Below are 24,877 nucleotides of genomic sequence, written 5' to 3' on the forward strand. Positions count from 1 at the left end.
GAGAGGAGGGATGCAGCCCGCGTGCGCGCGTGTGAGTGTGTTTTCTCCCCTACACAAACCTCCGTGGGCCTGAGTGGTCATTATGGGACTCCCAACGGTAAATTTAATAGTAAAGTTTATGAAGCACTTCAGGATAACTTATGGAAATTATTTTATGAAAGCCCTTTTACGCCAGGATAATAAAACAATTAAACTATTAAACCACTGAATTCAAATCAATACAGATGAAATATTAAGAGATTTTTTTTAATCCGAGTATTTTAATACACATATTTTGATGACATTTTGCCCCGTGTTAGCTGACTACAGTGGCAGTGGAAACCCACCAGTACTTGTCCCTAACAGCTAGCAGGATGGGGCATACAACTGATAGCTGCAATCAAGTTAACATATTTTGAAACTTACCATGAACTCCTGTGACTTCTAACACTTTTTCCAGACTTCTCCTGTCACACAGCCCTGGTAAGCTTGCTCTTCATTTCCGGTTTGCTGGTAGCAGGTTTTGCTTTTTTAGCTGAAATGTTTTAACTTTCAGACATCATGTTACAACTGTAGTGGAGCAAATTTACAATTGATTAGGAGATTTTGTGGTTGTATATCTGTTTAAACGCATATGCTATGTATGCTATAATCTTATCAGACTAAGATTTTGTGCTTTTATTTTATTTAATTATGTATATGCTTCTAAATTACACTAATGTAAGGTGACCTGGAGAGTTTTGAAGAGACTAAAAATAAAGAAAATATTGTTTTAAAGTTGTTGGTTTTTTTTTAAAGCTACTACAAATTTCATTTTGTTTTAAAGCTTAAACATGAACACACCTTCACTCATCTTTAAATAGTTGTGTGTGTGAGAAAGCATCCACATTTGGTGTAGAAAGAAAAGGAGGAGCTTCGTTAGTAGATTCTCACGCTCAGAAAGAAAAGAAAAAGCAGAACACAGGTACATGCACATGCCCATTTATTTAAATGACAATTAAAGAGTCTGTGTGCGGTCTTAAACGTAAGCATGGTCTCTGTTTAACAGCTGCCTTCTTCCGTCTCCTCTGGTGCACCTTAAGTAAACTTGCAGATAGAAAGCAAGACGAGTGACAAGACTTCAGGAAGGAAGCTGCAAAGTTAAGCCACTAAAAGGTTTCCCACTACTGGTTTGTAAACCGATAACGCCACCGGCTCACACGGAGCCGAGGAAGACACATGACAAAACACTGCTTTTTTTAATAACTGTGAATACCTGAATATTTAACAGCTTGTTAAAAATAAACCCGCTCTTCAAAGCAAACCGTTTCAAAAGATGATACATTCGACGTTCCTTGTACTGCAAAGTAAAACACTGTGCCGGTAAAACATGTTGGAAACACCACACAGAGATAAATTATGCATCACTGATTAAATATATTAAAACCAGACAGCCGTGTTGAACATGAAACATCCCTTGTAAGGGTTTTAAATTCTTTCCAAACAAGAGTCCGTTACTGCTGCAGCATTTCTGACACGCAGGTGATGAATTTGTTGGATGTATTAGGAGAGACACGTCACCGCTATCCTTTTCATTTTAAGAGCAACACCCCCACCCCCAAACGAATGTCCCTGAAGGATTAGGATTTCTGCTGTCACGGTTACGCCTCAAAAGTTAAAACTATTAAATGACTCAAAGCTGAAATGTCCATCAAACACAGAAATCCATTACTTTTTTCCCCTGGGCATCCTGACAGTCAAACTAATGTTGCAACAAGAGGAGGAGATGGGAGCTTTTCAACTTTTATAGCATCAGTCTGCTCCTAAACTGAGCATTTCAGGTCCTGAAAGTCTCCTGCATTTAATTTGGGGAATTACATCAAACACAGGGACATTATCACCTTGAATACAATGCATTGGTAAGTTAAAATCTAAAGACTCAACACTGCCTCTCGACTGATGTCGGCATATTAAGTGGGAGGAAGAAGGTACACACGCACACACACACACACATATATATATATACACAGACTTTTAAACTAAACATGGCTATGTGCCATTTAGTCTATTGGCATCAATGCATTTCAAACCGAAAAGTACATTTCTAGGCTATTTTATTATAACATTTTATACTTATATGATGCATATCTTAAATGTTACATGAACAAAAGTTTTCCTTGCCTTTAATGCTGCAGCAGTAATCGTTCCTCTCATCTGATCAGAATAAACTCTCCATCGCGTCATGGGGTGGAGGGCTCAGCATGACTGGGCTGTGCACTAACACTAACTTCTTCCTACTGATGTCTACGAAGTCTAAACACTGCATGAGCAGGGAAAAAACTGCTTGGTTGGCACGTTCAGAACTCACTTAAAAAAAGACGAAGGGGGGGGAAAAAAAAAATCCTCTCCTGCCTTAATCGTCACTGGGAATTACACTGGAATTGACTTTCAGCTTGTCGGCCTGCAGAAGGAAGTCGTTATCCCCAAAGTTGTCCAGGATGTTTTATCTGTTGTGTGGGATTTGGGTTTTTTAAGCTGGAGGAAAATGCACTGATTTAGCAGAGAGGGGCTTTAACCTGGAGAATAGAGTAAATTTAGATCTTTGATTGGGAAACTGCTGACATATCTGGAATGGACTCCAACATTTGGTTCTTTGTTATATTCTGCTCTGTTGAGCCTTGTTACTGAGGAAAAATGAGTCTTTATGAGTGCATGTTTCTGGATTTTCTAGCCTCAACAACGACAGTGTTGTGGGGCGAAGGGGTTTGCGAGAAAAGGCAACCTTTTGCAAAGCGGCAAGCTGAAAGAAAAAAAAAAAAAATCACTTTTGGTCCAAACAAACTGTGGCGGCTGTGGCCATCAGCATTCGTTTTAGCACGTGGTCACAGCCGCAAGGCTGCTGTCTCAGCGAATGAGCGTATTTGCCCCCGCATCAGCAAACACACAAACCTGTAGCATCCCTTCAGACAGCAGGAGCATTTGGTCAAAAAGAATAAATATGTCACGTCACTGGAACCACAATTTATAAGCACAAACACTTGGTTACTTCACTAACTCGATCTTCATACAACCAGGGAGGGGAACTAACGGCAAATGAGGCGGAAACGACCAGCCTGTTAGTTTCCAGCCCTGCACACGACTCGTCTTTCAAATCGAGGAACGACAAAACAAATAAAAGACACCGTGAGCACCGACAGTTCTACTCAAACATAAAACCCGCCTGACTTCTTTTTACAAATTAAAACAAATAAATAGGGAGAGAGGACAGTACCTTTGCATAAACATGAGTACAAAAACATAACAGTCAGTGGATGTACAGTAAATGCGAGTGATTCCAAGAGGGGCAGAGCAGCGCCTTCGTGGGTTTGTGACACCATGAATCAGTGTTAAGACGCCCCCTCCCCCCCTCCGGACCAAGACCTGCGCTCACTACTCCAGATCGTCCACGTCCTCCGTCGCGACAGTGCTCGTCTGTTCTGAGGTCACACCTGAAAGACAAAAGAAACATGAAGAAGAGGAAACGTCTCTGAGGCCTATCAGGCCAAACTGTAAACGCTCTCTCCCACCAATGACATACGCGTTAATACCACTGTAATCTACTGTTACAACCAGCTTATTAGGGCTGGGTATCGTCACTGATTTCTAGAATCGATTCAATTCCGATTCACAAGGTCCCGAATCGATTCGATCCACGATTCGATTTAATTCGATTCGATTTAAATCTGGGAAATTTTGACAGTCAGAAATATAATTCAGATCAGAACATTTACATATTTTTGTATCTATAAAAAGGAAGCTGACACTCGCAAGACTTTATCCAAGGTGTGAGCATCACAGCAGATGCCTTTGTGTCAAAGTAGCTGAAGATAAAACACAGAAAAACATGAAGGTGATTTTCCTGGCCTGGGATTTTATAAAAATATTCTGCAGTACATCAAAAACGAAAGAAAACCATTAATTAATGAACATTACCTCTGACGTTACAGCGGTTTTATTAGACACACGGCTAAGCATTTTGCATTTTGAATAATTTTAAAAAGTTTCAATTTGTTCAGTATTGAACAGCAGAAATGAGGTTTTCTTTTCGGAAGCATGTAAAAGGGAAAAAAACAGCGGCCGACAGCGCTGTAAGCAACAAGTAGACTTGTGTAACAAGCAAGCGAATAATGAAGAAAGCGAAACTGTTCGAGAGGGGGGGGGGGGGGGGGGAAGAGAGAGAGCTGCGCATCGCAATGGAAGCAAAACAGTAAAAGAATTCATGACGATGTTTATGTGAAGCGTTTGGATCTTCTTTTGCTGCTGGTTCGGTCAATATTGTTTGGAGAGAGATCAAACTAACAGCTTTAGAATCAGCGCATAAAGGGCGTGAACACAAAGCGCGGACCCGGATCAGCGAGCTGTCGGCTTTCAGCCCTGACTGTGAGAAAGGCGACATCTAACTGATTCTGATCCGCTGTGTGTTTAAGTCTATGTGCAGAATCCCTGTACCTGCTCTCATTTACTGTTTGGTGGTTCTTGAAATTTTGTGAGATGTCACCAGAGATTCTGGCATTTCGGACAAAATAAATTTATATTAAAAAATCGATTTAGGATTTTAATGAATCGATTTTACGTTATCCAAGCCAGAATCGATTTTAATCGATGAATCGATTATAAAAACCCACCCCTACAGCTTATTAGTATTAGTGTTACATCAACTACTTCAATCGGACAGTTTATCCAAATAAATGTACACTGTATTGGAAAAAAGTATCGCTCAAGGGAATTTGAATGCCATCCCATTCTTAATCCATAGGGTTTGTTATGATGTTGGCCCAGCCTCTGCAGCTATAACAGCCTCAGCTCTTCTGGGAAGGTGTCTGTGTAGGCTCTTAGTGCTAGTCATTGTAATCTAAGGAGCTTGGAAAGAAAAGCAAGCTTCTTCGGTTAAAGAAGCTTCTCGAATGAGAGATGAAATGTCTTCAAGAAACTGAAAGAAATCTAGTTGCTTTTCTTTCCCAGCTCCTTAGATCTTCTGGGAAGGCTTTCCACAAGGTTTAGGAGTGCGTTTATGCAAATTTTGAGCAGACACTGATGTTGGATTAGACGGCCTGGCTCGTGGTCTCCACTCTAATTCATCCCGAAGGTGTTCTGTTGGATTGAGATCAGGACTGTGTGCAGGATTTGTTAACTTGTCGGGTTAACCTCGAGTTTTCATTTTTATAATGACTTCTGCCACAGGCCTAACATGCTCCAAAGCACATCCAGTTTAAAATAAGAGATCACCTACTGACCAATCAATTCTCTGAAAGTACATCACCAATGCTGGAAGCTTGCTCAATGCGCAGACAGCAGGAAGATCTAATCTTTTTTTAATAGTGTCTAAAGTCTTTGCCTTTCCCCGGTGAGCGTCAGTAAGAAATACAGATTTCTAGAAGCAACTTTGTTCCCTTTTTTTCCATGTTGGTTGCAAACAATTTTAAAATGATTTCATTTTCCTGTAACCCTGAGCCAAGTCTATGTTTGATTTCTTTTTCTTTCATCTAGTTTATAACCACACACAGCTTCTGCATTTTGGCATTAAGTAAATAATTACAATGCCTCATGTGTTGTTGTTCCTCTGCGGTATTAAAATAATTAAGACCAGATTAAATTCTTTAATTATCCACATATGTCAAACGTTGAAATTGAAAGAGGGTGTAGTTTTTTTCACTACTGTAGCATCACAAAATGTAATTTAAAAAAAAAAAAAGACTCTTGAAGCCATAACAGTAGCTCGACAGCAATTTAAAGGTATTTTACTTTCATGAACATTTGGAATATTCATGAATATTTGGCATCATATTTGGTGAAGTCAGTCTAAAGACCTACATGATGCCCTAGATGCCATACTCGCTGTGAAAATTCATCATTGGTGCTGCTGTTTGAACCACCATACTGTTTGGACACATCCATCAGCTGATGCAGACTGTGGCTGTGGATGCAAAGACCACTTGCTGGACCTGTAGCTGTATACATTGTCTAGCATCTCCATTAGCTCCGCTGATAGAAGAACAGATGCAGAAAATTTTTACCAACCTATACCACAATACCTGCCTTCATTACTTATTTCCTGAGGTCTTCAACTCTTTGTATTTTCTATTTAATTGGCAACTTTTGGGAAAATTAAACATTTCTTATCTTACTCTGTATTAAATCTGTAAACATGATCAATACTATGTATTGAATTTACTGCAGGATTCACACATCACTGGCTAACACCCTCCGGCTGTTTGACATCATACTTGAGGCATCGTCGTCATTGAGTGACTTCTTCTGCCCCTCCACGTAGCCGTGACTCAGCAGCTTGGACATGCTGACGGGTGTAGTCTTCTTATCATAAGACCTGAAGAGGAGGCAGAACGCAGCAGTTTTACTTTACGCTTATATATATATATATATACACATATATACACATATATATATATACATATATATACACACATATACATATATATATATATATACATATATATATATATATATATATATATATGTGTGTATATATATATATACATATATACATATACACACACACACACACATATATATATATATATATATATATATATATATACATACATATACACACACACGGCACGGTATGTACCACCGGCAGATAGAGGAGGTGGCTGATATCCAGAAATCCTACCAGTGGCTGGACAAAGCTGGACTGAAAGACAGCACAGAGGCACTAATCATGGCAGCACAAGAACAAGCTCTGAGTACAAGATCCATAGAGGCTGGGGTCTATCACACCAGGCAAGACCCCAGGTGCAGGCTGTGTAAAGATGCCCCAGAGACAATCCAGCACATAACAGCAGGGTGCAAGATGCTAGCAGGCAAGGCATACATGGAACGCCATAACCAAGTGGCCGGCATAGTGTACAGGAACATCTGTGCCGAGTATAACCTAGAAGTCCCGAGGTCAAAATGGGAGATGCCCCCAAGGGTGGTGGAGAATGACCGAGCTAAGATCCTGTGGGACTTCCAGATACAGACGGACAAAATGGTGGTGGCTAACCAACCGGACATAGTGGTGGTAGACAAACAGAAGAAGACGGCCGTAGTGATCGATGTAGCGGTTCCGAATGACAGCAATATCAGGAAGAAGGAACACGAGAAGCTGGAGAAATACCAAGGGCTCAGAGAAGAGCTCGAGAGGATGTGGAGGGTGAAGGTAACGGTGGTCCCCGTGGTAATCGGAGCACTAGGTGCGGTGACTCCCAAGCTAGGCGAGTGGCTCCAGCAGATCCCGGGAACAACATCGGAGATCTCTGTCCAGAAGAGCGCAGTCCTGGGAACAGCTAAGATACTGCGCAGGACCCTCAAGCTCCCAGGCCTCTGGTAGAGGACCCGAGCTTGAAGGATAAACCGCCCGCAGGGGCGTGCTGGGTGTTTATATATATATATATATATATATATATATATATATATATATATATATATATATATATATGTGTATACTGCTCCCATTCCCCATGGGATGGACGTAGAGACCTAAAATTCATTCCAGATACACAATATAACCATCCCTCCCAAACAGTGGTCACAAATCAGTCCAAATGTGTGGTAGTGGGCACATCTGCCATATTGAGATAATCCATCCCACCTCACAGGTGTGCCACAGCAGGATGCTGATCTGACATCATGAGTAGTGCACAGGTGTACCTCAGACTGCCCACAACAAAAGGCCACCCTGGAATGTGCAGTTTTGTCTCACAGCAAAATGCCACAGATGCCACAGCAATGAGGGAGCGTGCAATTGGCATGCTGACAGCAGGAATGTCAACCAGATCTGTCGCCCGTGCTTTGAATGTTCATTTCTCAACCATAAGCCGTCTCCACAGGCGTTTCAGAGAATATGGCAGCACATCCAACCGGCCTCACAACCGCAGACCTCGTGTAACCACACCAGCCCAGGACCTCCACATCCAGCAGGTTCACCTCCAAGATCGTCTGAGACCAGCCACCCAGACAGCTGCTGGAACAATTGGTTTGCACAACCAAACAATTTCTGCACAAACTGTCAGAAACCGTCTCAGGGACGCTCAACTGCATGCCCGTCGTCCTCATCGGGGTCTTGACCTGACTCCAGCTCGTCGCCGTAACAGACTTGTGTGGGCAAATGCTCACATTCGATGGCGTCTGGCACGTTGGAGAGGTGTGCGCTTCACGGATGAATCATGGTTCACATTGTTCAGGGCAGATGGCAGCTGAGAATGTCCCAGTTCTTGCTTGGCCAGCATACTCACCAGACATGTCACCCATTGAGCATGTTCGGGATGTGCTTGACCGGCGTATACGACAGCGTGTACCAGTTCCCACGAATATCCAACAACCTCGCACAGCCATTGAAGTGGAGTGGACCAACATTCCACAGGCCACAACTGACAATCTGATAGACTCCATGCGACGATGTGTTGCACTGCATGAGGCAAATGGTGGTCACACCAGATACTGACCGGTTCTGGGTCCCCAGACCCCCAATAGCGCAAAAAAAACGCACATTCCAGGGTGGCCTTTTGTTGTGGGCAGTCTGAGGTACACCTGTGCACTACTCATGATGTCAGATCAGCATCCTGATGTAGCACACCTGTGAGGTGGGATGGATTTTCTCAATATAGCAGATGTGCCCACTACCACACATTTGGACTGATTTGTGACCACTGTTTGGGAGGGATGGTTATATTGTGTATCTGGAATGAATTTTAGGTCTCTACGTCCATCCCATGGGGAATGGGAGCAGTAACAAAGGTGTTGCGTTTATATTTTTGTTGAGTGTATATATATGTACAGGAACCAAACAACCAGAGAGTTATTACCTTCTTTTGTATTTGTTGGTTATTGTCAGACCCTCCATCTCAGAGCCTGGAGCATCAGGAGACATCTGCAGGTTGAGAAAGCTGTGGTTATCTCTGTATCACTTCAAGACATAAAGGACTTGCATGTAACAGCAGAATTATTCAACAAATACATCATTACTTTAAGTGGGCTACTAATATAGCATGGGGTAAATCTGGGAAACAGAAAAAGGATGAAATGAAGGAAGAAAAGTGAAGAAAATAGTTATGCCATGAAAAATGATCCAAGAAACTGACAACAAAGTAAAACTGCTCAAACCCAAAATACTTAAAAAGCATAAATATATAATAAATAGCAGTTTAAAATTTTTTTGCACTTTCTCTGCACATTTTATTTGATGCACTTCTCAATATCTGAAAACTATCTCTGTCACAGCTCAGGAACGTTACTTCTTCAGATATTGTACAGTGTAACATATTCAAAGCATCGCTTGTACTTACCCAGAGATTTGATTAAAAAAACAAACAAACAACAAAATTCCAATAAATTATCACCCCAAAGCACCGGCAGCAAATTAGACCCAAATAAACTTCAAATAAGCTGAAAATGCATCAATGGAGCGAAACCAGGTGAAAACACAAGGAAAGGTGATGGGAAAAACTTATAAATAAATTAAATATGGAAGGCACTGGTATGGCGTCAGTGGAAGTGGGAGGGGGTGATGCATTTTTGGAGTCCATTCACCTTCTCTTTACCCTGGGTAAATCTATCAGTCTCTCTTTCCCAGGATGTACTGTTATCAGTGCCAAACGGCGGGGCAAGAGGCTGCCTGCCTCCCTTCATCTGGCCATCGGGAGACGTTTCCTTGCTTCCGCTGTAAGCACAAAACCACGATGACATGCCATGTGAAATTACTGCTGGACACTTCTGACAGCCTGCCAACTGTTAGGATGCAGACTTCATGGCTTGCTAATGCCGAGGCCCGCGCTCAGGGTGACCAATGAGCGCAAATGGTCATCAGATTTCTCTTTTATTAAACAATCGCTATAACTGAAGCTTTTCAGTTAGTGACGCGTCCTCATCGCAGCTCGTCTCTCACCTCTTTGACTCATCTCCTCCAAACCAGTTGGATGGATTGTAGGTTTTCTTCGGCATGTCGTCATCGTCCACATCGTGGCTCAACAGCCCTGCAGCAAAAAGAAAACCCCCCCCCCACAATGAAACCAAAGCACTGGCAGCAGTAATGATGCATTGTGTCTCACCTTTAAGAGCACAATGTGGCATTTAACTCACAGCCTATTCAGCCAAGCAGCTAAACAATTACTCCAGTCCAAGCTGAGGCTGGAACTGTTTTTTTTAGGCAGCCTAATTGTGAATTCGTAATGTTTATCTTCTCTTCTGCTGTTTGCCACATTATTCTCCTGCATTGCTGTTACAGCAGTGATTTGACAGTCCTTAACCATCTACAACAAAGGGTGGATCGCGACCCTGAACTTTTCAGTTACAGCACAAGATGGAGAGAAGCTGTAGAGTGCCCAGGAGGCAGAGTGAGTGCCAAGTCACTAAAAGCTTTAATAAAGAGAGCAGATTATGTTAAGCAAGCAGTGCACTTGAACTTAACGCATCAAAATCTTTAATTGGAACTTTTTCCAATGGACTCTGGTATCTGGAATCAAACCTCTAATGCATGTATGTGCACAAAAACAAGCACTACAACTTCTACAGGGCTCTGATTATTCTATACCCTAGACATCACGCATACACTTTAAAATACATTTCCTTAAACTTAATTTAAAAGATACATGAGTAATATATGTGGATATAGCGAGTAAATTAAAAATATTTGTTTTTAATTAAAATCTGAATAACCACAATATCACATTTCTTATCAAATGAGCCCACACGTGCAGACTAGCATGAAATACTCATATGAAACTTTCTGTGCAGGAGCTCTGCTTCTCCCAAGAGAAATGAAGCCTGCAAAGTTGCAGTTTCTATAAACAAAAAGAGACTGTTGTGTTTTCCTAAAACGCAGAAGCTTTTCTTTCTCTCCTTCTTTTCATGTTGTGGACTTTTAAGCCTGTTGTTTGAGGTTTGCATTTCAAAGCCATGTGTGTCACCCGTTAGGCATTTTTAGTCACAAAAATGGGGCGAGTAGTGTGGCTTCAAAGCCTCCACGCTGAGAGCAGCAACCGCAGAGGGCTCATCCAGGTAACTTCAGGGCATCCTGACCAGGTTATGTTTAAGCTTAGACATTATCAGGTTTGAAATTGCTGCCTATCAACTAACCACTTCTCTGGAAAACAGAATCATCATCCTTGGAAAAGCCCTCAGACCTGTGTTGTGTTGTCAGTAACAGAGTGTTAAGTTGTTTTAAGAACATCTGAAGCCTTTATTATTTTCCCTGAAGAGCAACAGTAATAAATACAGGCTCTTTATTATTGATTTTCCTCCCTGTTTGCTGCAATTCTTGATCAATTTTATTGTTCTACACGTGTGAATACAGAATCCTAAAACACGACACCTATTTTATTTACTTGCTGACCTTTTAACAAATTTGCACACAGACTACGACTGAACATTACCAGGACAGTCGCTCAAAGAAAATCTAACGATTAATTTAATATAATATGTAACTGTAATCCATCTGATTCACCCGCTCTTTAAAGATAGAGCTGTGGTACTGAGAGGTCTGTAAACTCTTACAGTCAGCATTTTTGCCAGCTTTCCTCCTTCAAATAAGCTAAACTTTATTAATATAGCCCAGTAACGCTTCACTGAACTTAAAGCTCACATGCATTCATGCAGCACCTTTAAAACCACACACACACACACACACACACACACACACACACACACACACACACACACACACACACACACACACACACACACAGCTGATGTGTCTGCAGCAGCTGTGCTGCTTTCAGTCTGGATCATGTGGTTAACCTCTTCATCTTTTTATCGCCACTGTAAAATCTGTGGCTCTGCTGCTGAGTACCCTATCCATGTTTTGTATGATAAATAAACCCTGGCTTCACTTATCAACCTTATAACCACCTTTATTGACTGCCTATATTAGGGTACGTGAAGCCAGGTGAATGAGTTTCCTCATCCAAATGCTGGTACAGACCGTAGAAGGAATCTCCTACGTTGGATTGTGCTAAACAAAACTCCTTTCTTGCACAGCTGTGAGCCATTTTAAGGCCTTCTGATTTTTGTGTTTTTATGTTTCATTTTCTTTTGTTGACATTAGGGCTGCCACGATTAGTCGACTAGTCACGATTACGTCGACTATTAAAATCGTCGACGACTAATTTAATAGTCGACGCGTCGTTTGAAGCTTTGTAAGATCCCAAAAGACGCAGGAATGAGTAGTAGGATTTAAGAGTGTAATAACGGACTGAAACAGAAGATGGCAGCACTGCATGTACAAGGATGCCAGCTGCCCTTAAACCCCGAAGAAGAAGAAGCTATGTCCCAGAATTCATAGCGCAGCCCTGCTCAGTTTCCAACAATGGCGGCAGCTAGTTAGTTTTAATATTACTCTTATTATTCTTTCTGGGTCACAAAATAAATGTTTAACATATTTTCAGGCGAGAATGTAGCTGTGTAAACCTCAAATATCTGCTCAGTTTATCAGGACACCACATATTTTCAAAAGCGCTCCGACGTTTTCGGAGACATCTGTTACCCACTAGCTCGATAGCTAGCCGAGGGCAAGGCTCACTAGAGCCGTGAGAACACCGGACTCCCGGCAAATCGTTTACAAACCCACCGCAGTCTTTCGCTACTCAGGTTAAACATGATATATGAGTCACTTAGATAACTTAAAAATGTTAGTGTTTGGCTTTTTTTTAGTATTTTATTTGTTCCTGAGTAAATCTGTTTGGCTGAGGTCAAAGTTATAGTTTTTACACAGCTGAATAAACGTCAAGCAGACAGCTGATCATCAGAAGTGTGAGATGCTCGAGAATTTACTCCGGTGTCCTGTTATATTTTAGATGGCAAGGAGTTTATTAAACTTCACCGAAACAATCTGCAGATTTCATTAAAATTTAATAAACTGTCATCTTGTCTTTTTAGTTAGCACCTTAAACACTTAAAGCTGTAAGCTAATGATAGTTATATAAGAGCAGATGCTGCTGGTGCAATAAGCTGTACGTTTTATGTCCAATGGATTTGATTAGTCGACTATCAAAATAATCGTTTGTGGCAGCCCTAGTTGACATTCAGATACTAAACTTTATTATAAAATTTTAATATTACTCAATATCCATCCAAGCATCCACTTTATATGGGTCCAGGTCACAGGGGCTGCAGTTTAAACAGAGATGCACAACCTCAACCCAGCCACCTGTAAAACTCGTCTTGAGAAACACTGAGGGGCTCCCAAGCCAGCCAAGTGACCGAATCTCTCCAACATGTCCTGGGTCTGTTCCAAGGTCTCCTCTTGGTAGAACATGTCCTGTATACCTCACCTAGGAAGTGCCTAAAATGAGATGATCTCCAAACCACCTCAACTGGTTCTCTATATGGTTGCCTGTGTCAAAGTGCTGGCCCTGAGACAGACATGATCTGTCTAGGGTGTACCCCACCTCTTCAGCCTCCCCATGACCCTGAACTGCATAAGCATACTAGAGGCTGACCGAGAGACATATTTGATGATTTAAAAATGGAATAAATCAGACTCTTTCAGACACACACAACAGACTTCTCTAATATTTGCTATATATAGCTCTAGTACTTATACAAGTACTTTATATAGTTTAGTCTCCGCTCAAAATATGTTACTGTTTGGTAAATGGACAAAAATTATAGACTTCTTTTTAGTCTTCTACTCTGAGCCAGGAAAACTCTGAAACTCTTTATAAAATTAGAGCATAAAATCATTTTTTTTACACTGGCAATCTTCATATAGATGCATTTCAAGGCATCTATATGAACAGACAACAACTGTCTAATTTTACCTTTGTGTCCCCCCTGCTTCGCAAGCTTGACATAGTCCGAGTCCGTCTCAAATATCCCAACTCGCCGCCCACTGATCCTCTCCGCTGGAGCGCTTTCAGTGGCGGTCTGGCACAGCCCAGGGATCTGGGAGGTCGGTCCCGTCACGCCGCTGTTCGCCGCCCCGGGCTTTATGCCTGCAATAAATGAAAATTACAACGCTGTGTCCTTGCTGATAAATATGTAATTAATTTTTTAGCCTTTAGTTTCAACATGTATTACAGGTTATAGAGTTTGGATCTTACCACCAGGCTTGGTCCTTCTATGGTTGGGTACAGCAGCACTCATTTTATCTGAAGACAAAAAGGCAGGTCTGATGAGAAACAGGCCCGTTTTATAATGTGCAAAGAGTTTCTTTAAAACAACCTGGCATTTCTCACACCTAATTTATTGCTTAGTTGACAGCATGTGTGTTGATTTTATAAAAAAAAAAAGAAAGCCAAAGAACACTGGAAACACCTGCTTATATTTGTAATTTTTCTAGGGTATTTGGAGCCTTCTGTAAAGCACAGCGGCGGTACTGTGCGCCACAGTAATGACACTGACGAGACCATTAAGAAAAAGCAGTATTTTGCGTTTATTTTCAGAAGCTACCACCAATAAAAGCTAATAATTGCACATTTCTCATTCTTTAAAAACTAAAGCCGTGTAAAATTAAGAGTTTTACTTCACAAATACTATCCTGCATGTGCATACGGTCACACAGCTTGGGCAAACACAGCTGAGGCATCTTTTTTTTCTAGTGTTTTCCACGCTATAATTTAACAAAGCCGTGCTAATGTGGTTAGCCGCCTCCCTACTTGCCGCAGCAGCTCTCCTGTGTTCAAATATTTTGCGCTACAGCGGTGTTCTTTAACAACACAACAGCAACGAAAACAAGACATATGTCATATGTGGTTTTTGATTTCTCATAATTGTGAAGCAGGGTGTTGCTGTTAAATACCGTTAGCTTCTCGTTCCTCTTCTTCTAGAAGCAGGGCTGGACACAGACACTTCCTGCGGCACCTGCTGCCCACTTCCGGTGCACAAGGAGGAAGATCGTGTGTGTCTGACGGAGAAAAACTCTGTGATTTTCTCTGTGACACTCACAGTGGATTTAGAGATAATGGCACAGAGCAGGAGTGAGAATGGGACAGAGTGAGACCTCTTCTCGTGATTGTGCTCGGAGCATGAACTGCTAATCCTAACTGGGCTACGACTAATTTCGGTTTCAAACGAACGACTGTTAAAACAGGCTAGTTGGTTAATGAACTCAGTTTTATGTTCCAGTGTCCCTTATTGTTTATTATAAAACAATTTATGTATAGTACACAACAATATTTACTCACCTGTGATCAGGTAATCGTAATGAGGTTGGACTTGAGCTTTTTTTTTTCTTAACCATACCATAATTTATTTATATAGCACTTTAAAGGTTTGATTGTATGTATGGGTGCTACCATGCTAATTACATTGTCCGTATTGACACTAGTTGTGTCTATAATACAGATGAAGACTGATTGATCATTCAGACCTTCTGCTCGCTTGTCTGATTCTTGCATCTAACAGTCTGCACAGTTTTGTCTTGATGCATGCTCAATCATCCAGGTAAGTAAATCCCGAAAGCTGACTGAGCCCACTTATTCAGTGGACTAGTTTCAGTTATTGTGCAAATGTACTGTTTATAAGGTTGGGGAAACCTGCAGTAAGCTGAGACTGAAGAAGTCACTTGGATGAGTGAGGAAACCTTTGTCCCACTGAAAACGCTACGTCCAGATGAACAGAATCAACCTTTTGGGAGTCTGCACAGTTCTTTCATTAAAAAAAAAAACAAGAAAAAAACTAAATATTCATGTTACAGGATAATACAATCAGCTGTTTGGTTGCCATTATAAGCTTCTGGTTTTTAAGTGTTGCTGTTATAATCGAAAGCATTTTTATTACATATCAGTGTGTTCTCATCCCTCTGTCTTGACTGCATATTTCCTTTGTTTAACAAGATATGAGGATATTGTTGCAGGATCCCTTTCCCCTCTTTCCTGATAGTTTAGGCTAAACCCAATATGATTAATTTCTGCACAAATTAATGAATGTTTTAATACTAAACATATAAAAGCGTAAAACGAATTTTTGTAAATTGGGTCTTTTTTTTGGCTAACTTTGTCATGCAAACTTTGTGTCATAACTGTGTAAATGTATACTGTCCTTCTGGATTTTTGACTCAGCATAGCTAGTGGGCCAGCATGTCAAAGCCTTAATCCAGTTTAGCATCCTTTAAAGCTCTTTATTGTGCCTAGCAGATTGAAATTAGATTACATAGCAATGATTTAATTAGAACAAACAACATTAGTAGTAACAATTACATCATAGTGATATCAGTTAAGAACAGCCTCACATGCTCTTACATGTGCTGTCACATAGTATATTTGGGTTACAGCATTCTTGACTTGAAAGTAAAACATGTTCTTGTTCCACGTATGGATGTTTTCTGAGCAAAATGCAGAAATCCTGATGGGGAGTAAAGGCTGCAGGTCATTCACATAAGACGCAGTATCTTCAGTGCATGCATAAAAAAACATGTTAATGTTTAAGACACTGATAAATGATTCAAATCATGCAAAGTTAGGTGAATGCTGCTGTGCATGCCGACAGGCAGCCAATCCGGCTCGGGTTGTCTTCTGGTGGATTTCGCTCAGATGTCCTTGCCGCAGTCGGGGCACAGGATGTCGTCTTTGCACGTCAGGAAACCCCGACCAACCAGAGACACGCAGCACCGTTTGCAGTTGAAGCAATCGTTGTGCCACTGGCGCTGCTCGAAAGAGATGTATTTGCTCCCCCCAAGACCTGAGATGGAGAGAAGAGTCAGTAAAGGGGAGTCTCATGATCTGGGTAATGAAATAACTCCGTAATTGATGGTGAGTGGATCCACGCAGGATGCGAGATTAAGTTGCTTTTAAGTATGCTCCCATGATCAAAACTTTGCAGTATTAGATTTGCCTTGCTTCTGGGTGTGATATTTAAAGTGCTGCTTTAAGTCGCACTTATGGTTGCCCGTTGGCCCAAAATAAAAAGTGATGAAAGCCACGGCCAAAACCATTTAAACTTGTTATTCAGTCTTTGAAGACAAGTAGACAATTATTTGTTTAGTAGAATTTTGACATTGCATGATAAACTCCCTGAACATTTTATTAGGTAATGCAAATGGCTAATCATACATTAAAAGACGAACCGGCTAAAGCTTAAATGTAGTTCGAAAGGGGAACCTGGGACCAGTAAGGTGTACTAATTTACTCAGTCCTGAGTTCATATGTTACAAAGAAACTACAAAAGAGTCCATCATTTCAAGCGTTCCCATCCATCCATCCATTCGCTTATCCTTTTCAGGGTCGCGGGGGGCGCTGGAGCCTATCCCAGCTGTCATAGGGCGAAAGGCGGGGTACACCCTGGACAGGTCGCCAGTCTGTCACAGGGCTAACACATAGGGACAGACAACCATTCACACTCACATTCACTCCTAGTGGCAATTTGGATTATCCAATTAACCTATCCCCACAAGCTGCATGTCTTTGGACGGTGGGAGGAAGCCAGAGTACCCGGAGAGAACCCACGCAAACACGGGGAGAACATGCAAACTCCACACAGAAAGACCCCTGGCCTGATGGTGGAATTGAACTCAGGACCTTCTTGCTGTGCAGCAACAGTGCTAACCACCGTGCCACCGTGGCATTCTGTGCAAGCGTTCCCTTGTATATTATTTTAAACTGATTTTATGTTTACCCAGAGTCACACTTATTTAAGGGAGAATTCAGTTTCTGGAGAACAAACCTGAACTTCAACAAAAATAGAGGGTATTTTTACAGTCTACTATTGTTCATTTATCAGCAAATACCTTCAATGCTCACGCAAACAGCAGCTCCACTGGAATGTGGATGTCATGCTGCCAGATGAAGCTGCCAGTAGTTTAGTATAATTTAACAGGAAAAATTATTAAAGTGTGGACTTAAAATCATAATTCCAGCATATTTCCAGTAATTCATTTTCCAATGAGCCTCGACTCAACATGCCAAGCTCGTTTGGACAAGAATCCCCTTTGTACAGTCGTCAAACTGATACCACAGCTAAATTAAGCACCTTAATAGTTTATCCTGAACACTGTGGGTCATAAAAATTAAACGCGTAAAGCAATAAAATGAAAAATTTAAAGGTGCAAAGTGTCGGTAACTCCCTGGTTATATGCTGGATGTGTAACATGAAGGGCAGTACTTCTGATATGAGTGTAGCATGACCTTTACCGCTGATTGGGGTGGTGCAGTAAGCACATTTCTTAGCAAACAGGTTGCAAAAGCAATCAAGGCAGTAGGCAAAATCATCTCGAGAGGTAAACCTCTGGCCGGCCAGCTGCTGCTTGCACCCGATGCAAACAAAGCACTCCTTATGCCAAGGCTGGTCGTGGTAGTTCACACCTCCAGTGGTGATGGGCTGAAAAAGAGCATTTTACAAATGTTTAAATGACCAGCAGGGGGATAACTGTGGTTGTGAAAAGACCCAGTCCCAGGCTTCAAAACATGCTTTCACAAACAACCAGGTTATGTAACCGTAGCTACATGTTTTATACCATCTGCGTCGGACATATATTGAATCTTAAGGTCTAAAAATACCTTTTCAAATGTTTTTAATACCGTGTCAGAGCAGAAACACACTGATAATCCAGCTGTCAAGCATAAGCTAGAGCAAAAATTTTGAATAAGGTGAGAAATCGTTTAAAAGAACAAGACCAGGATTCCATGCCTTCGACTACAGCTCTGTAACTCCCACTGAGTTAAATACTTTTCTCACTTGAGCTGCCAAACTTGTCACACAGGTACATCTTAAGCCCCTGAAGGCTCTTATCTATAGCTCATATAATGTCATGTTGCCTAGCAACTACCAAGAAATGGGTTTAAAAGACCTGTTTTTAACACTGATACATCCATAAAGCTTGATAAATAACACTGTCATTTTTGATTTTACTATTTAAAACCCCCCAAACAAACAACGATTTATTTACACAACTTGAATAATGCATATTTTATGCCATCATTAGGTTGCCTGGCAACCTCCTAGCAATGGGCTAAAGTGACCAAATTTTAGTATGCACATAAATTTCATTCAGATTTTCTCACTGTGATTAAGTATGATTAAATATTAGTGTGCAAACAATACTGTACATAAAAGTATTTTGCAGAAAGATGCATGCTGAAAGTGGTATTACGCCCAAATAAAGGTGCAAACATCACCCAGTATTGCACCCAAAGCTAAGCACGTCTTAAACATTTAAGCCTTGCATAGTTTGCTTTGCTTTATCCTTGGAAGTGACACTAGAAATTGAGGTATTTTGTTTGCTGTACTTGCTGTACTTGTGGATGTGAATTATCAAGCTACCACCATGTCATGTGATGTTGACTGAGAGGAACTGATCATCTTGTTTTTTAGTATTGTTCCTGTCTGTTTTGGTAATGTTGTTTGTAAAATAAAAAATCCTGTTATTTCATTTACCGCTCTTTGCCTTTGTAAACCAGTCTAACTTCACATTCTTGTCATTTTTGTGCATTTGTTGCTGACTTAGTCACAGGGGAGGCAGATGACTGCTCTCTCAGCTTTTAGCACAAAAAGACGCCTCCGATCCCTGCCTGTGTGACCATCTGTTTCCTGCCCAGAACTGTTACGTACCATGGATGTGAATCTTTACCCGCCTTCATTGCATGTATTTTCATTATGGCAGCATTTACATTGATTTGGACCATTTATCAGGCCAAGTATACAGAGCCTGTGTAAGACCTTTCTTTTTACATGTCAGACCAGTTGAATCTGCAGCTTAACAAACACAGCGATGATTATTAGCCACAGCGTGTCACTTTACCTTCTTGCAGTGGACGCACTGCAGAGCAAACTGCTTCTCATAGCAGGGCAGACAGTAGTTGTTGGCATCCTTCTGGACAAAGCTCCTGGTGCCAATGGGCTGCTGGCAACGGTTGCAGGTGAAGCAACTCTCATGCCAACTGTTGCCCTTATGCTCCATCTTTTTAGAGCCTGGTGGGTGCACAAGATGGAGAAGGAGAGAGAGTGACTAACAAATGTCATTTATTAGTTTAATCCATCTGGTGCTGATGTATCGCTGTGTTGTCATTTGGGAAATCTCCAACTTGCTAAAGCGGCTGTGGCTGTAAAAACTCAGTGGCGAAGGTCATACTCTAGTCTACTCATAGCCCACACTGCAAACGCTACAACACTTTTGGAAGTGGGACACTGGACTATTTTATCCCTCCATGTTTATATCATTATTGTAGTGGAGATTGTTTCCTATTGATATCAACAATTTGACGAATAAATTGTATATTAGAATTTTGTTGGCTGCCATTTTGACAGCTGAAATTGTTGGTCAGACCTAGAATCTGTGTGTGCTACAGTAACCTTAGAGTTTCCTAACCTGGCATGATGTTCTTCAGACACGCGTGGCACTTGGCAGAGTACTCGTTGCTGTAGCACTCGATGCACATGAGCGTTTCATTTTTGGTGGCAAAGGGCCGATCGACCAGAGACCGGCTGCACTTGTTGCAGAGGAAGCAGTCGCTGTGCCAGTGGCGATCCTTGTACGACAGATCCTGCAGAGACAAACACTCTCAGGTTCTGTAGTTCGTGGAAATATTTAAACAATGGCAAAAACAAGAATCACTGTAAGAAAAATGTAGCAGTTAAAATGTGGGTATTTCACCTTGCTTGTGCAGCTGATGAGCTTCTGGCACACTTCACAAGTGTTGGAGAATAGTGTCTCATAGCACTTGATGCAGTAGGGCTTTTCCTCCTTCAGGATGTACTTATGGCCGTACAGGGACTCCTGACACTCTGTGCAATCATAACGCTCGCCCATTGCGACTCTTCTGAGTCCTATGCTCTGTAAGAGAGTGCTATAAACGTTGCATAACTGCAGCCACACACAGGAGCAATCGCTGGCTCAAATGTAATCACATTTTGTACAATTAGAGACTTTTCTACAAAAGAGTCACAGTACTATCTCAGGACCACGTGGCACATAAACATATTAATGATCATCATGCCTTTATGAGCACGTGTAACCTAACTGGAATTCCTGTGAAGTTAATAAAGCACTACACTCAGCAAATTAGCTAAAGGAATGTCACCAATAGCTCTGAAAATGGGGCTGAAATGAAGTATAAACTCAACTCTTCAATAGAGTCTAAAACTAATATTAAAAGTAGGTTAAAAACAAAAAACACATGATGGAAAATCAGTGAAAGTATTGATGGAGGAGGAGTAAAAGATAAAGAGCTATTGAAGAATGATTTACAGTTAAATTCTTGCTTTAAGAAGGGGTGGATTTAAAGAAAGTCCCTATTGAAAGTCTTATGCAACATCCAGAAATCAGCTTTTGGAAGAGATCCTGCTTGTTTATACGACTGGAGGATTTTCAGTCGTGCTGGTTTTGAAGAAACTGCATATTTAATTACACCCATAGGCTCAGATCTCTTCTTAATTACCATAAAGGTCAGTTAAAAAGATTATTATTGACTTGAATTTGAAAGAAAAGTTCTAAAGCTGCTTTGTGATCAGGAAGAAGGCTTTTGGATGGTACCTTGGGGTGTCTTTGTAGAAATTATTTAAGAAAACAACACTGTAAGAAATAACAGCTACATTTGCCTGCACAAACCTGTTATTTTACTGTCTGTATACTATCATTCTTGTGTTTCTAATTCCAAAAAATATTTTATTATGAAGTAAGAATGTAAAATAGCATGCTATTTGAAGGATTTGTACAGTATCGGTGTAAATACAACAGCTAGTCTATTGGCAATATTTATGAAGTTGTTTTCAGATGCTAGTTAAGTTAACTGATACTTTGAATAGTTAGGTTCAGCAGTTAATGTTTCCTTTTTAATTTGAAAGTTTTCACAGAACCTTATCATCAACATAACCCTTTTAATGTGCATTTTATTTCCAAATCTGTTATTTTTTGTCCTGTGCTCCAGCCTGTTTTAGTCAAGTAATAGTTTGACAAATAGGAAATATGCAGAATTTCTTCTCTACTGTCCTCTTCATCCAAAATCATGTGAACACCTCTAAAATTCCTCAGAAACCCAAAGCAGCCTCTGCTAAGTAAGTGGACTCTTGACATAGGCAATAATGTTGGGATGCTGTTTGGTGTCGACACCCATCTAAATCCACTATTTTCCCCAAATATATTTCAAAATCAGCACCCACCATATTCCTCTGTAGCCTTTGTGCCTTTTTTATTCTGGCTTCTCTCATTATATATATGTGCTTCTGTGACTTATACATCCTGTCTGCCATCTATACTTTTTCTCTACCATCTAAGCAAACAAAACAACCACTGTATACTTAATAGCCCCACATAAACAACCTCTAATCCTTTGTTAATCCTCAGTCCTTTCAGTGCTGAGTGAGCTGACATCAGTACTTTGCTATAAATCCCATTTCTACCTTTGTTCCTCTTACTGTACTTTCATAACCATTCCTCAGTAAGTCTTTTTGTGCCCAATACATCTCTTTAATTGACTTTATTTAAATGTCATTATGTCATGGTGTACTGGCCAAATACCAGACAAACTTTTTAGAATTTACTGAAAAAAGTCTGTGTTCACTTTTCCCTCACTCCCCCTAAAAAGTTGCTCAACAATTAATCCGCTAAACCTCCAGAGAAAGTTGGATAATATTCAGCTAATCATGGGGAATTTACAAATACACCAACTATTACTATACAAAAAATGATGCAGATTTAATGAATGATTCAATTAGTTAGTAAAGCAACTCAACATAAAATCTTACCAGAAAGGCAGCTTGGTAGCAGTCGAGGACCCGAGGTGTCTACTGAGCGCTGTGGTCCATCTCCTTTATACAGCCCAGGCATGATGTGACCCACACTGGGGCGTGGAGGCGGAAGCAGTGGTCTGACCAGAGTGGGCAGGTTAAATTCAGACGGGTATAAAGTCGAACCAAAAAGCTGCAAATCCCAGAAAATCCTGCTGTGAAAAGCTCAAAACAAACTCTATCAAATAAAAAAGGATCTGTGATGAGCTTTAGTTTGACGTTTGCCCATTTATAAATAACACTTGTTTTTCCTACCCGTTATAAAACTTGTGAGTGTGACTCCAAATGTGAGATAATAAGATAATAACGTCTGTGCTGGTCTTTAGTGGTTTATCTGCAGGTTTCATGCACATTTTGCCCAGAGGATTTTCCATTTTAATGACCATCCATCCATCCATCCATCCATCCATCTTCATCCGCTTTATCAGGGGCCGGGTCGCGGGGGCAGCAGCCTAAGCAGAGAAGCCCAGACCTCCCTCTCCCCAGCCACCTCCTCCAGCTTATCCGGGGGAACACCAAGGCGTTCCCAGGCCAACCGAGAGATATAATCTCTCCAGCGTGTCCTGGGTCTGCCCCGGGGCCTCCTCCCGGTGGGACATGCACAGAACACCAACCCAAGAAGGCGCCCAGGAGGCATCTTTGTCAGATGCCCGAACCACCTCAGCTGGCTCCTTTCGGAGGAGCAGCGGCTCTACTCTGAGCCCCTCCCGGATGGCCGAACTTCTCACCCTATCTCTAAGGGAGAGGCCAGCCACCCTTCGGAAGAAGCTCATTTCTGCCGCTTGTATCCGCGATCTCGTTCTTTCGGTCACTACCCACAGCTCGTGGCCATAATAATAATAATGGATTGGATTTATATAGCGCTTTTCAAGGCACCCAAAGCGCTTTACAATACCACTATCCATATCGCGCCATCGACCCCTCTGGCCAACACCAGTAGGCAAGTAGGGTAAAGTGTCTTGCCCAAGGACACAACGACCAGGACAGATAGCCCAGGGATCGAACCGGCAACCTTCCGGTTACAGATGCGATTCCCAACCCCCTGAGCCACGGTCGCCCATAGGTGAGGGTAGGGACGTAGATCAACCGGTAAATTGAGAGCTTCGCTTTTACACTCAGCTCCCTCTTCACCACGACGGACCGGTGCAGCGTCTGCATTACTGCAGCTGCAGCCCCAATCCATCTGTCGATCTCCGGCTCCCTTCTCCCATCACTCGCGAACAAGACCCCGAGGTACTTGAACTCCTCCACTTGGGGCAGGAACTCATCCCCGACCCGGAGTGGGCACTCCACCCTTTTCCGGCTGAGAACCATGGCCTCAGATTTGGAGGTGCTGATCCTCATTCCTGCTGCTTCCCACTTCCCAAATTTTGATGTGTATCCGGATCACATTCTTTGAAATTGTGAAATAGAGCGTTGTACTTCTTAAAGAGCTGCCTTGTATCATTTCTTGATGTAATTAAATCTTGGATGAATTTCTGCCCATCTGTCTGTCATTGCATGACTTCCACAGTAAAAAGGTTGCGAGTGGAGTTTTACTTAATAAATAAAAATCAGATGTGACTGCTGTGAAGTTTCATTCACATTCTGAAGACTGTTTCTCATTGTGAGCCTGATTATATTTTAATTTAGACTTTCATGTCTCTTATCAGTGAAATACTAACATATTATTATTTTCAGTTTCCTTAGCTCTGAAGTTTAGAGTTTTGGATCATTTCCGTATACTTTTTTCTATGTATGTATGGACTGGATTTCTATTTGTATTATTAGTCTGTGTAGAGACTGACATAGGTATTTTTTTTCCCTGGTTAAATTATATTTTGTTAACTCTGACTTTGTCTGGTTTGGTTCTTGACCAAATAGCTAGAGGACCAAACAAATAGCAAATCCTGTTAGACAGTTTAACCCGCTGAACATCAGCTTTGAGTTTTGTTTAAAGTGCTACAGCTTCACTAGCATGTGTGCGGGCTCATAAGTTTGTTTCTGTAGACCTGGTTGTCAATAGGGTTAGTTGACTCAATTCATGCCAAGACGTGGGTTTAAATGGAGATAAAGAATACAACAAAAACATACCACACAGAGGAAGATTTTGCACAAACATGTCTGCTACTCTTTGTATAAAGTGGATTATTTCTAGCTCCAAAAGGCTGATTGTCGAGTCAAATCGATTCCTTTTCTGAACCTAAAAAGAAGCTGAGAATTGAGGGTCTTTTGAAGGTTTGAAGTA

General features: G+C 41.3%; 2 protein-coding genes across 2 annotated transcripts; both read right to left on the reverse strand.

Moving 5' to 3' along the window:
* Positions 1 to 944: 944 nt before the first annotated feature.
* On the reverse strand, positions 945 to 14,815 carry LOC146642085 (uncharacterized protein C7orf57 homolog). The gene is made up of 8 exons (XM_085399754.1): positions 14,732 to 14,815; positions 14,034 to 14,081; positions 13,752 to 13,925; positions 9,881 to 9,968; positions 9,526 to 9,655; positions 8,802 to 8,866; positions 6,222 to 6,322; positions 945 to 3,446 (listed from the first exon to the last, which is right to left on the reverse strand). Exons 2-8 carry the CDS (start codon positions 14,074 to 14,076, stop codon positions 3,388 to 3,390), a joined length of 660 nt encoding a protein of 219 aa, XP_085255880.1. The 5' UTR covers positions 14,077 to 14,081; positions 14,732 to 14,815; the 3' UTR covers positions 945 to 3,387.
* A 1,215-nt stretch (positions 14,816 to 16,030) lies between these two features.
* Positions 16,031 to 22,708, reverse strand: LOC146642086 (four and a half LIM domains protein 2-like). Its single transcript, XM_085397653.1, has 6 exons — positions 22,609 to 22,708; positions 20,519 to 20,698; positions 20,234 to 20,408; positions 19,667 to 19,836; positions 18,060 to 18,246; positions 16,031 to 16,611 (listed from the first exon to the last, which is right to left on the reverse strand). The coding sequence occupies exons 2-6, from the start codon at positions 20,672 to 20,674 to the stop codon at positions 16,460 to 16,462; spliced, it is 840 nt and encodes a 279-aa protein (XP_085253779.1). The 5' UTR covers positions 20,675 to 20,698; positions 22,609 to 22,708; the 3' UTR covers positions 16,031 to 16,459.
* Between the last annotated feature and the right edge of the window lie 2,169 nt (positions 22,709 to 24,877).

Source organism: Rhamphochromis longiceps, linkage group LG23 (genome assembly GCF_057381845.1).
Source record: "Rhamphochromis longiceps isolate RC_006_pf linkage group LG23, R_longiceps_female_GT1.1, whole genome shotgun sequence".
Taxonomy (NCBI): domain Eukaryota; kingdom Metazoa; phylum Chordata; class Actinopteri; order Cichliformes; family Cichlidae; genus Rhamphochromis; species Rhamphochromis longiceps.